Source organism: Nuphar pumila, chromosome 9 (assembly GCF_984573655.1).
Source record: "Nuphar pumila chromosome 9, dmNupPumi1.hap1.1, whole genome shotgun sequence".
Classification (NCBI taxonomy): domain Eukaryota; kingdom Viridiplantae; phylum Streptophyta; class Magnoliopsida; order Nymphaeales; family Nymphaeaceae; genus Nuphar; species Nuphar pumila.
In genome coordinates, this window is record NC_143257.1 from 117927064 (window position 1) to 117940918 (window position 13855).

General features: G+C 38.2%; 1 protein-coding gene across 1 annotated transcript in view; it reads right to left on the reverse strand.

Annotated features, from left to right (window-relative positions):
- The window catches only part of LOC149829036 (brefeldin A-inhibited guanine nucleotide-exchange protein 1-like), a 47084-nt gene that overhangs the window by 948 nt on the left and 32281 nt on the right, over nt 1–13855 (reverse strand). The window contains exons 7-10 of the mRNA XM_090017871.1: nt 5426–5931; nt 5017–5338; nt 4127–4478; nt 3326–3993 (exon numbers count right to left, since the gene is read on the reverse strand). Coding sequence (XP_089873997.1) covers nt 3326–3993; nt 4127–4478; nt 5017–5338; nt 5426–5931 — 1848 coding nt within the window. The remainder of the gene's footprint in view (nt 1–3325; nt 3994–4126; nt 4479–5016; nt 5339–5425; nt 5932–13855) is intronic.

The following is a 13855-nucleotide window of genomic DNA, read 5'->3' on the forward strand; positions in this document are numbered from 1 at the left end:
AAACCATAATTATGTTAAATGGGTCAAACATGCAAAACGAATCTTAGTACATTGAAAAATATTTCTGCAAATACTGGAGATTGACTCTGGGAAATGCTTATGCCTAAATTTAGAAAGGAATTGTGTTCTTTCTTGTCCTAGTATGTACACAAACAACCAAATCCTAACAATTTGCAAATTTTGAGACAAAGATCACTTTCATCTGTACATAAATGACATAAAGCAGAATTGATCTAAATCAAAGTTGGCTTGAGGGGAGTAAAAGGGAGGAAGAAGGATTTTGGTTATGTTCGGATTACAGACAATTTGGAGTTGCAATCTGGGTCAGAAAGTCGAGGATTAGACATTGAACGAGTAAACTGAACCAGAAATTGGTAGGTGCAAGACTGATCTTCATCCCAGTACCAGGAAAGAAAGCTCAAATAATCCAAATATATTCAACATGGGAATAGAATTATCATCCAAGTTCTTGTCAATGATCTAAAAAAATCAAGAGTTTGAAGAACTTAGATCCCAGAAGGCTTCCCTTCTAGCTACTTTTCAGGGCACAACAAGGTGACTTTCAGACCTGATATGTAAAGATGGGGTTCAGTCCTAGGCTTTCATTGTCATGTAAATATTTAAATAAACATACATCAGGTTCCTTGATTTTTGTACCTTATGTTGGGAGCAAAAGTCTAGCCCTACTGTGACTGTTTTCTGGCTACAACCAAACAGACATGGTATTATGGACTCGATGTATGCTGGTGCCTTATGCGAGTTCTTCGCTTTCAGACATCTTCAGTGACCCACTCGGTGGCCTCCCTCAAATAGCTCAAGGGATTATGATTTGTGTGAAGCCATAAATCCATCCCCAGTTCACTCCTGTTTCCAGTCAACATATCTAGTACAATAGTCACAAATATTGGCCATTTTTTGAAAATCATGATTTTATTGCGAGATTTCAAAATTTGAGATAATAAAAACACGATATTTTCAAGATACTGACTATTTTAAAAATATCAGTTTTTATCGTGATAATATCACATTATTAACATGATATCCATAACTTTATATTTTTCATTTTTTATTATTTTTTTTTACAACAACAAACAACAACAACTACGCCTTCATCCCAAAACAATTGGGGTCGGCGATATGAAAGAAAATCATTCTGGGTCTTCCACATGAATCCTTCTCCTCCAATCATTTTTATCCAATGCCATGTCCTCGGTGAGGTTCAAAGCATTCATATCCTTTCCTATCACCTCCATCCATGTCTTCCTAGGCCTACCCCGACCTCTTTTAACTAATATATTTTCCCATTTCTCCATCCTCCTAACTGGAGCATCATTAGGCTTTCGCCGAATATGTCCAAACCACCGTAAACGATTCTCTCTCATCTTATTTTCAATGGGTGCAACGCCTACCTTCTTACGTATCTCCTCGTTCCGAATCTTATCTTTTATTGTATTTCCACACATCCATCTCAGCATACGCATCTCAGCTACACTCATTTTTTGAATATGATGTCTCTTGACAGCCCAACATTCCGTACCATATAGTAAAACGGGCCTAATAGTCGTCCTATAAAACTTTCCCTTCAACCGCAATGGCATTCTACGATCGCACAACACTCCAGTTGCACTTTTCCATTTCATCCACCCAATCTTTATCCTATGATTTACAGCTCCATCAATTTCTCCATACTTTTGAATGATAGATCCCAAATATTTGAAACAAAATTTTTTTATATATTTTTAAAATTTAAATATACAGACATTTTCCTGAGAAAAGAAACTTTTAAACTTATTGCAAGATTTTCCTTTGCCAAGAAAATCCCGATAACGAGATTTGTGTCTATGCCTTGCATTAATCTGAGATTGTATATTTTCCCATTACCAATGACTCCCTAGAAAATCCATGTATAGGTTTCTCTTCATTGCCCAACTTCTTTGCTTGCCTAGGTCATCCTCTTCCTTGTGTTGACTTGACCAACTTGAAATCCATCCCCATCCCACACTAGATTCCCCTTACTCTACCTAGTTCTCATGTTGAGACATGGTGTTATATGTCCAAGTCGTCCACCATATTTTTACCTAGTAGAATCCATAAGTTCTATTCTCACATTAATTTTGAGCACGTGAACTTCACTACAAGATAATTTTCTTCAACAGTCTATTTATGTGTGCAGACAGGAAGAGAGAAAAGGACCATGCATTAAATGTCAAAACTAATGAACTTAAAGAAAAATATCCATTAAATTATTATATCTACATCTTTATGCCTCTATATGGCATTTTTAAATGCATGAATGATGCATTTATGTATATTAGCTTTCTATACTTAAATCCATGTAAATTTATAATATGTAAAATGCTAAAAAGCTCTTCTAGATTTATAGATAAAGTTTTATGAATTTTTACATATACAAACAAGTCTAGTCTTGAGCTTGTCTTTGCAAATTAGCTACAATAAAAAAAAATTAGACAGGGTTTTAAGCCTTTTTACTACAGAAGCATGCTCTATCTAGCAAGCTCTCACCTTACTAGGAGAGAGAATTTGACTCATGATTTTCCAGAGCATGAATAGGAAGCAACTGTTTCATAGAACAAGATGGAATTTTCTGCCAAACATCTAAGCTAGCATATAGGCAGAAATCAGGACATCTACAATGACATTAATAGTTTTAAAGAAACATGACAATACAACTTGAGAAGGAAGAAACAACCAATCAATGTTTCGGTTATCTATAATTGCATTCATTGACTGTACCCTGATGTATATTTACTGCATTATTTAGCTTCATTTATAATCACCATTATGTGAATCTTTTTTCAATCTTTTCCAAATTTTCAAGTTAAGAAAATTTGCCCACAAGGGCTAGGCACACCTAGCTAGGAGGGTCGGCTTAAGGAATACAAGCTGAAGGACATCAAGAGTTCAATACTCGGGGTGTGTGTGCCATGCCGCAAGGCCAAAGCAGCAGGCTCTCTGGTGAGCAAGGCGGGCAACCTTGTGGTTTTTACACCACTGGGCATGGCGGCCATAGCTTAGCAGGACTTCCAGCACGGTAGGTTTCCCGACTCAATGCTAGTTTTTCCATACAATAAACGAACAAGAAAAGTTGAGAAAAATTATAATTTTTATTATACATTAAGATACTTTAGGATACAATATTATTATCTGGCAAATTAAGATACAAGTTATGATACATATTTACAACATTGGTTGCTACCCTCTTATTAACTAAGACAAAATTTGATCCTTCAAAGAGATTTTAAAGAATATCAGATAAAATCATAACAAATATAGGAAATCAAAAAAGTAAATATACACAAGGTACCTGAATTATGAGAAGTTGTACAGCAATATGACCCTTCATTCTTGAGACACAATATGAGGCCACCTGTAGACTATCATCCTCTGGTTCATCAACATGGAACTGCTCAGGAAACAATTCATTTTCAGAATAGACTTCCACACTGTCAGGTATCTCAATGCCATCCATTGTCTTCACGATGAGTAAAAAACTAGGTTGTGTCGAAGCAGCTGCTTCTTTTAAGGACAATAGTATCTCCTGCCATTCATTTTCTGAGAGCATGTTCCCCACAGTACTGGTTAGGCGCAGGAATGCAGATATACCAATACTAGCAAAATTGGGATTTCTAATGAAACTAACTACAATAGACACAACATTTTTGAGCTGTGAGCGCACTATGACAAAGAAACCTGCAAATAAGTCAACAAGATATTGTGCTGCCAGTGCACAAGTTTCAGAACTCCAACCACTTTCAACAACTTGTTCCTCTTTATAATTTGCTGACTGTCCATCTAATGAAACTCCCTTTATATACTCCACATTATCAAAAATTGGGAAAACAACCGACTTGTATACTCTGATCCAGAAGGAGAGTGAAAAAAGATGTCCATGATCCCGCAATGTATTAAAGAGCACCTCTAATGCGCTTTTCCTTATGGCTGGTCTAGGATCAGAAGTAAGTTTTGAAAGACCTGAAAAGATTGGTTTTTTCAGTTAAACACCTTGAATATTACTCTATAATAGCAGAGATCCATCAAATCATCATAAAAGAAAGTTCATTTGTTGAAAAAATATTGGCTTACTCATAGGAAGGCAAGAAATTACCAGTCAGTAAAGGAACCCAGTAGTACACATGTTCATCTTTATCAGTAAATGTGAGCCTATCAGGAACATCTCCATTCATTGGTTCAGAAGTTTCCTTGCTCCTCTCATAACATATAAGTCCTCCCTCTGCCAGTTTCACAGCACAGAACCGAAGAAATGCTATAGCATTGAATCCGACATCGTTGTTGAATTTGCTTGTTGTAAAGGCAATAAGGCATCTAACACAGTCAGTGAAAGTGGTTGTCTCTGTCTCTGTTATGTAAGGGAAATAATCTCGAACAATTTTTTCTATGGTCTCAAAAGCCAGTAAGACAATATTCTTGCGTTCATCAGAAGCAGCAGTAGTAAAAACCTGAAAACAAAAGGATTTCACTGAACTATAGACAAGTTCCAGACATATAAGAGCTATCTTAAGATTTGCTTATTAATAAAATGGTGTGAATATGAAGGACTAAAGAGTACAAACACATTTTAAATCAACTAAGTTCATCAGAAGCAGCAGTTGAAACCACTGAAGGGATTTAATCAATTAAGTTCAAGTCATAGGACTGATATTTGTATCAGCAATTTCTTGTAAGACAACTTCTCAAGAGACTTAAAAAATAATTGCTTTCCTGGGAAAATCTTGGCATTTATGAAAAAAAATTCAGAATTACAAAAGATTAGAATGCAACAAATGCCTTTCCAAAATAAAATTAGAAAAGTTGGAGAAATAAAAAATAAGAAAACAAGAAATATATCCGTATTTATATTGTAGAAAATTGGAAAAGTTATACAAATTTCAGAAGATTTCGTGAAAACAGGCAAATTTTTTTAGACAGATACATAAAGAATCTTGATACTTTGGAAATACCACCAAAGTACATCGAGCTGCATCTTATTGTTCTTACCTTAAAAACACTTTTCCAGCCAGACTTCACATTACTGACACGAACAAGGACCATTTGAGAGACACATCGAACAATCAATTCCCTAATTTCTGCAGAGTTGCTCTTCTGCATAACGATAACAAAAGGCTTCAAAAATTCACTCTGAAAATTGTAATTTGCCAGCTCTTCACGTTCCAGAAACTTCATAGCCAGCTGCCTCAAGGAATCCATGACAAAAATGGAAACTGAGAGGTTCTCTGATAGCCCAACCGACACAAAAAAATCAGATAGAACATGCCATATACGAGTCCAGACCAATCTAATGCGATTCATGTTGTAATGCCTGCACAAGAAGCAAGCTCAACAAAATGAAAACTTCCCCACTAACATTTCTGATAATTTATCCAGAAAAATGAGAGAAAAATCTTACGCAATTTCGACAATTTTCATAAGGCTAAAGACACGAGGATCTGACGGAGACTGCAACTCTGACATAGAAACTTTGCATAAAGCCTTCACAAAAGCAACAATGGCCTCACTGTTCAACCTTTGACTATGCACAAATATGTGATTCAATTCATAATTTCCAATCTGGTCAAGCATGTTCAAATTGGAAATCAAGTTATTTATTTGGTCTGGAGTTATAGGACCTGAGACATTTACTGCAGGAGCAATACTATCATATGTTCCCCCTCGAAGAACAGCCATGATAGCTGGATGCTGCAGAGCAGCTCCTTTTTTCTTTAGCAATTGATGTGCTGGAGACTTGGGTGCCTTTTCTTCTGCTTCTACCTGAGGTACTGCAAGGAACAAAGAATCAGGTGGAGCACCCTCTCCAAGTAGCAGTAGATTCTCAAATCGGGAAAGACATGTTAAGGTGTGCTCCCAGGCTTCTTGCAAGTAGTTTCCATCTTCAATTGCAATGGATATGATAGCCTGAATGTGCAAAAAAAAAGGAAAAAGTAAAAAATTTTGCTAGCTAGAATAAATGGAAGATCTATTTCCACATGCAAACATGATTAACCAGAAAAGGAAAACCAGTCGTGTCTGTCTGATGAAAGATTCAAAGATTACAAGTCCAATGTCATAATGATAAAAGGAGAACTTGGTTTATTTGTCAAGACAGTTATTCCCTTTAAATTCTTATCTGTTTTTATTGTCAAAAACCATGAAAATGGTAATTCTTCAGCAGATAGAACTCGAAGTTCAAATGCATATCAGTCTTTTCTTGCTAGTGATGCCATTATAAAAATGAAGACTTTAAACTTTGTCCTTCCTTTAGGCCAATTCCGTAAACACTCAGCATTAAGAAATGCCACATGCCCCAGTATGGTTTCTATAGATTCTGACCTATTTTTTTAAATAACTTGCATACCCCTTCCAATCACGATAAAATAACTAAAATAGCTTTGAGGATAAAAATGGTACTAAAATAGACAACTAAACCTCATTCATCTTCCCATTTAAGTTTTTCAATGCAAGGTAAAACTTGGGGGTTTATATGAAACAAAGACAAATTGTCCAGCATTTTTAAAACCTGAGGGAGATCAAGAAATCCACCCAATCGGTAGGGGCCAACTGTGACTTTGTAAATACAAAACATTATATGACACCTTGTAAAGGGATTTAAAAGCATAATATATAGCCTGCCAAATCTTGGACAAGTTTGTATATGAATCCTGGTGCCTCGGTCCCAAAGTGGCTGATTATCCTCTCGGACTAGCTGTTCATCACCACCTTAGTACCCATGTTATGTAGGATGCATCTTAGCCCACTGCAGCATGCCAATATAATGACTCGCCATAGGAATCTCAAATTGGCATCTAACCTGCTCAACTGAATATGTTGACCAGGATTCTATCAAGACTCAGTTGACTTTGATGAGTCATAGGCTATGTTGCCTTGACACTTCTGAAGGGCCAACGTGTCAGTGTCCGGCACTTGCACACCAACACCAGCATTCCTAGACACTTCATTTTTTAACATAGAAGTTTCCAAGAAAAAATAGACACAGTGTCACGAGTCCAACACTTGTGAGTGTCCCAGACACGAAGTGTCCGATGTCAGGCACTTTGTGTCAACCTTGTTTAAGCCCTTTTTTCTCTCCATATACTTTATTTTGTTCCAACTCCACGAAAATGATTCGGCATGCCTCTTAACTATATAAAAAGGGTTCAGTCTCTCTCTCTCTCTCTCAATTGATGAAGAAGTCAAGCTAGTTGGTAAAAAGACTCCTTGTTATTAACACAGTCGAATCCCTCTACGTCCCATTCAAGAACTAATTTTCCTTCTATTTCACAATTTTGATGTATTTTAAATTGTGTGGTGCCATATACAAGGGAAAGAGAACCAAAGATGTCGCCCTACCTTTTTTTGAAATAGTTTTTTATTTTTTTACTTAATTTTTTTCCTCTTATATATATATATATATAGCCGTATCCATGGATCTAATTTTTCAAAAACCGCCAAGTTCGACAGTGATATCCATGTCAGTGTCCAAGTACTGTAAAGAATCCTTGCAAACAATCAAGTTTTCAAATAACTTGATATTTCAAATACTCAAGACACAAAATAAATGCACAGTGTTTATAAGCTTTACACCACAAAAGAAGTGCAATAAATGCACAATATTCATAAGCTTAAGGAGACAACTCCTTACTATAATACATGACTTCAATGGCTCGCATAACCCTTATTTATAAGCACTTAAAGAGTCGTTGGGCTATTCCCATTAAGAGTCATTATGCGCCTATGTCACACGGACTCGGCTAAGGAGGTGCCGCACCCGAGTCGACACGCCCCGACACGGGTGCGGACTCGGGTGTGGCTTCTGACTCGGCCCGGACTCGGTCAACGCCGAGTCCAGGCCGAGTCCGTCCACATTTTGGACTCGGTCAACTTTGACCGAGTCCAAAAATGTCCATTTCGACTTTTAAATTACATTTTGGATCTAGGTCGGGTATGGACCCGACCCAGATCCATTTTTTGTTTGCAGCCGAACCCTAAAAGGGGTTTATCGACAGGGGGAGGGGCTTACCCTCTCGATTTTGCTTCTCCCCTTCAGCCCCTGCAGCTTTCTCCTCCACCCACGCCGGCGATCAAGACTCCGGCGACGGTACGCACAGGCAGCCACCGTCTCCCCCTCCGTCAACACTCAATAGGTACGTCGATTAACCCTCCCTCTGCTCACAGCCTCCCTTGCACCGTCTGCTCGCAGAAGAGGGGCTCGGCCCCTCTCTGTGCCTCCTATTCACAGAGGAGGGGCTTGGCCCCTCCTCGTTTCGCTTATGACAGGCAGGCCCCTCCCCCCGTACCCTCTGCTCGCAGAAGAGGGGCTCGCCCCCCCTCCCTGCACCCTCTGCTCGCAGAAGAGGGGCTCGGCCCCTCCCTATGCGTCTGATTCATAGAGGAGGGGCTCAACCCCTCCTCGTTTCCCTTTTATTGAAAAAGTTCAAAGTAGGAGTGGGGGAAGGAGGGGGCTCGGCTGACAGGCCGAGCCTTGCCACGCTGAACAACAGTGGAAACGAGGAGGGGCCGAGCCCCTCCTCGTTTTCCTTTTGTTCGGCAGGGGTAAGAAGGAGTGGGGGAAGGAGGGGGGTCGGCTGACAGGCCGAGCCTTGCCACGCCGGACAGAAGGGAAATGAGGGGTCGAGCCCCTCTTCTGTGAATCGAAGGCAAAGGGAGGGGCTCGCCCCCTCCTCGTTTCCCCTGCTGCCTTTGGCTTTTTGGCAAGGGCGAAGCCCCCGGCACGGATAAGGTTCAGCAGGGGCTTACCCTGCCCCTCCTTTTTTGCGTTAGATAGGGGGTAGCTCCTATTACTATTATTTTGAAGTGTTTATTAACTTTATTTTATTTACTTATTTTCTTTTCAGTTTTCACTTTTCAGATATAATGGCGAGTTCTAGCGGTAGTGTCAATACATTTGGTTCAAGTTCTAACCCTGAATTAGAAGTTTCTCAACCACTTTGGAGGCTTGTGACAAAATGGGTAAAAGCTAGTAGTGGTGGTGGTGGGAATGTGCAGTTTCATTGTAATCTATGTAAGACTGTTTTCACAGGTTCTTATACGCGTGTGAAAGCACATCTTTTGCATATTCGTTGTCAAGGAATTAGAGCATGTTCTGGGGTTGACAAAGACATGTTAAAGCAATTAAAAAAATAACAAGAGGAAGCTGAAAAGAAGAAAATTGCAGAGATGAGAAGCGATTCGATTAATTTGTCTTTTCTTACTGCTAGTGATATACAAGAAGAGCTTTTAAAGAAAAGAAAGATGGAAAGCAATAAAACAATACAAGCGTCATTCAAAAACATGGCAAGAGCAGAAATTGATAAAAAGATTGGTCGATTCTTTTACTCAAGCTCAATTCCTTTTAATGTAGCTAGAAGTCCATACTGGAAAGATATGATTACATCTTTGGCTAATTGCAATTTGAGTGGTTATGTGCCTCCTAGTTCAGAAAAACTAAGAATAGTCATTCTTGCAGAGGAAAAAAATAGAATTGAAGACTTGTTAGAGACTCAAAATTTTGCATGGAAACGACATGGAGTGTCGATTGTTTCTGATGGGTGGACTGATATACAAAGGCGACCACTGATAAACTTCATTGCTTACTCACTTAATGGGCCAATCTTTTTGAAGACTGTTGATGTATCTGGAGAGTATAAAGATGCTGAATATTTAAAGAGATTATTTGTCGAAGTGATAAAAGAAGTGGGTGAAGAAAGTGTGGTGCAAATCATTACTGACAATGCTCCAGTTTGCAGTCGTGCAGGAATGAATTTGGCAAGTGAAGATACATATTCACATATTTTTTGGACTCCTTGTGCAGCACACAGTTTAAATTTGGCACTTAAGAGTATATGTAATCCATCAAAAGATGATGCACATGCACATGAAATGTGCTTATGGATTGAGGAAATAGAACATGATGTTCGAAATATTAGAAATTTTGTTGTAAACCATCATCATGCCCTTTCTATATTTAATAGGCATTCTGATCTCAAGTTACTGAAAGTTGCTGAAACTTGTTTTGCTTCTCTCATTGTTATGATAAAAAGAATTAAGCAACTCAAGAATGCATTGATGATGATAGTGGCTGATCAAGATTGGGATTTTTATCGTACTGAAGATGATGTCAAGGCTCAAGCTATCAAAAAATGCATCTGTGATGATTTTTGGTGGGATAAAATTACATATTTTGTTGAATTTACAGAGCCTATTTGAGAAATGTTGAGAGAAGTTGACAGAGATGTACCCATGCTTCATAGAATTTATGAAATGTGAGACAATATGATTGAAAAAGTTCAAAGTATCATTTTTAAACATGAGAAGAAAGATATTGCACTTGATGATTCAGAATTTTACAATCATGTACATTCAGTTTTAGTGAGAAGATGGGATAAAAGCAATACACCTTTGCATTGCATGGCACACACTCTCAATCCAAAATACTACGCAAAAAAATGGTTGACAGCGGGTGTTGGTCGTGTTTCTCCAAATGAAGATCCTGAGATATCAAGAAATAGAATGATATATTTAGGAAGACTTTTTAATGATCCTCACATGTTTAAGGTTATAAATAGTGAGTTTGGCAAGTTTTCTAATGGGAGATTTGATTCTTTAGCAGCACTTGTGGCAAGGGACGAGGAAGATCCCCTTAATTGGTGGGCAACATATGGATCAGAGACACCAAATCTGCAACGTCTTGCAATGAAGTTGTTATCCCAACCTGCTACATCATCTTGTTGTGAAAGAAATTGGAGTACATATGCTTAAATTCACAACATTAAAAGAAACAAACTCACTAGTAAAAGAGCAGAGGATTTGGTTTATGTTCACTTAAATCTACGATTAATTTCTCGCCGCACCAAAGAAGAGTATAGGTACTTTTTTTTTGCATTCAAAGTTTGTATTTAAATATTTGCATTCAAAGTTTTAAGTTAGATACTAATATAGTCATTTTTTGATGCAGTTGTGGACCATCCAAGAATTGTGATGTAAATCCAGAAGATTTTGACTTGGAGGGAGAACATAATTTACATACTCTCAACATGGACTACCTCGATCATGTTCTTCCCTCTAATTCAGACGATGAGGCAGATTTATGATAAGTTTTGTTGTTTATCACACTCACAAGCTTCTTTATGTGTTATATTTTGGTAAGTTTGTGTTGTTAAGAATTGCTTTTTTATTTTTGCTTTAAAATTTACAATCTTTATGTGTTAATTTATTGTTATATATAATTATATATATTTAAAATATATATTTTTTAATATATATATATAGCCGAGTCCCCGTGTCCAATTTTTTTGGAATTGCGCCGCACCCGTGTTGCACCCGCACCCATGTGACATAGGTGGGACCACTTAGGAGCGAATCGGGAATCGTCTTGGAAGCGAACCGAAAGCGACCTAGGAAGCGAGGGGGAAGCGAAAAAAAATACAAAAAAAATTGAAAAAATGGGGGAAGCGTGATGGGAAGCGCGCTTCTCATAAAAGGAAAGTGTGCTTCCCCGCGCATTTTGGAAGCGCGACGTTCCGCGCTTCGGGGAAGTGTGCTTCCCCACTTACCTAGGCGCTTCTGGTAACTCTGGTATATATAGGGGTGCTACCCCTTAGATGGGCTATGCTTATCTCAAGCAATTTAACCTTAATAAATCCTATATTTTTTATGTTGTGTTCGTAATGAAACACCAAGTGCACAAACACAATGCCACAAAAGGGCTACAAGTGTGCACATCCACAAATACACAAGCTACTTATGGGCCAATTACAATAAGCCACTAAGGGCTAACACATAAATCTCTCAAAAGAGAGCAAGAACTCAAGTAAAAAAATAATCTTTTATTCAAATATGATTTCAAGGAATGTTTGTAGAGCAGGTAGTTAAGGAAGTTGATTGGTGTCTCGAGGAGGATTCAGAATCAATGTGGAATAAGATAGCGGGTGGTATGAGAAAAGTAGCTAAGGAGGTATTGGGTGAGTCTAAAGGCGGTGCACCACTAGGTAAGGATACATCATGGTGGAACGAGGATGTCAAATTAGCTATTAAGGTTAAAAGAGAGTGTTATAGAAATCTAAGTAAGAGTCGTGATAATGAGAATTTGGAGAAGTATATGATAGCAAAGAAGGAAGCTAAAAAAGTTGTTCGAAACGCGAGGGCTAAGGTATATAAGGAGGTTTATGACAAGTTGGATACCAAAGAAGGCGAGAAGGATATTTATAGGCTTGCAAAGATGAGAGATAGGAAATCGAAGGATTTGGGTATGGTTAGATGTATCAAAGATGAAACGCAAAGGGTTTTAGTCAAAGATGAGGAGATTAAGGAGAGATGGAAAGATTATTTTGATAAGCTATTTAATGATAGTCATGCTCAAGATCTTGGAGACTTCTCCATTCCTTTTCATGAGATAAATCGTGACTTCATGCGCAAAATTCAAAAGAAAGAAATTGCAGAGGCTTTGAAGAAAATGAAATCAAGAAGGGCAGTTGGCCCAGATGGTATACCTATCGAGGCTTGGAAATGCTTGGGAGAGAAAGGTTTAGAATGGTTGACAAATCTTTTTAACTTGATTTGGCGAACAAATAAGATGCCTAATGAGTGGAGGAAGAGTACTTTGGTGCCTTTATATAAGAATAAGGGTGATATACAAGATTGCACAAACTATCGTGGTATAAAACTCATGAGTCATACTATGAAACTTTGGGAGAGGGTGATTGAGTCTAGGTTGAGGAAGGTTGTCATGATATCGGAGAATCAATTTGGTTTTATGCCTGGAAGATCAACTATAGAAGCTATACATCTTCTTAGACAACTTATTGAAAGATATAGAGAGAGGAACAAAGATTTGCATATGGTTTTTATTGATTTAGAGAAGGCATACGATAGAGTACCTAGGGACGTTCTCTGGTGGACAATGATGAAGAAAGGTGTTTCTCTCAAGTACATTAGTATAATTAAAGATATGTATGAAGGAGTAGTAACCAATGTCCGCACTTGTGGAGGGGTGACAACCAATTTCCCGATAACGGTTGGGTTACATCAAGGATCTGCTTTAGGCCCTTTCCTATTTGCGATAGTGATGGATGAGCTTACGAGATCAATTCAAGAAAATGTACCGTAGTGTATGTTGTTTGCTGATGATATTGTTTTGATTGATGAGTCTAGAGCTGGGGTTAATGCTAAGTTAGAATTATGGAGACAGACATTGGAAGCAAGAGGTTTTAAGTTGAGTAAGAGTAAGACAGAATACATGGAATGCCGATTTAGTAAGCAACAAAATAGAGATGGGAGTGTAGTGAAGCTTGGTGAGCAAGAAATACCGGTGGATGATTCTTTCAAATATTTGGGATCTATCATTCAAAAGTATGGAGAAATTGATGGAGATGTAAATCATAGGATAAAGGTTGGGTGGATGAAATGGAAGAGTGCAACTGGAGTGTTGTGCGATCGTAGAATGCCATTGCGGTTGAAGGGAAAGTTTTATAGGACGACTATTAGGCCCGCTTTACTATATGGTACAGAATGTTGGGCTGCCAAGAGACATCATATTCAAAAAATGAGTGTAGCTGAGATGCGTATGCTGAGATGGATGTGTGGAAATACAATAAAAGATAAGATTCGGAACGAGGAGATACGTAAGAAGGTAGGCGTTGCACCCATTGAAAATAAGATGAGAGAGAATCGTTTACGGTGGTTTGGACATATTCGACGAAGGCCTAATGATGCTCCAGTTAGAAGGATGGAGAAATGGGAAAATATATTAGTTAAAAGAGGTCGGGGTAGGCCTAGGAAGACATGGATGGAGGTGATAGGAAAGGATATGAATGCTTTGAACCTCACCGAGGACATGGCATTGGAT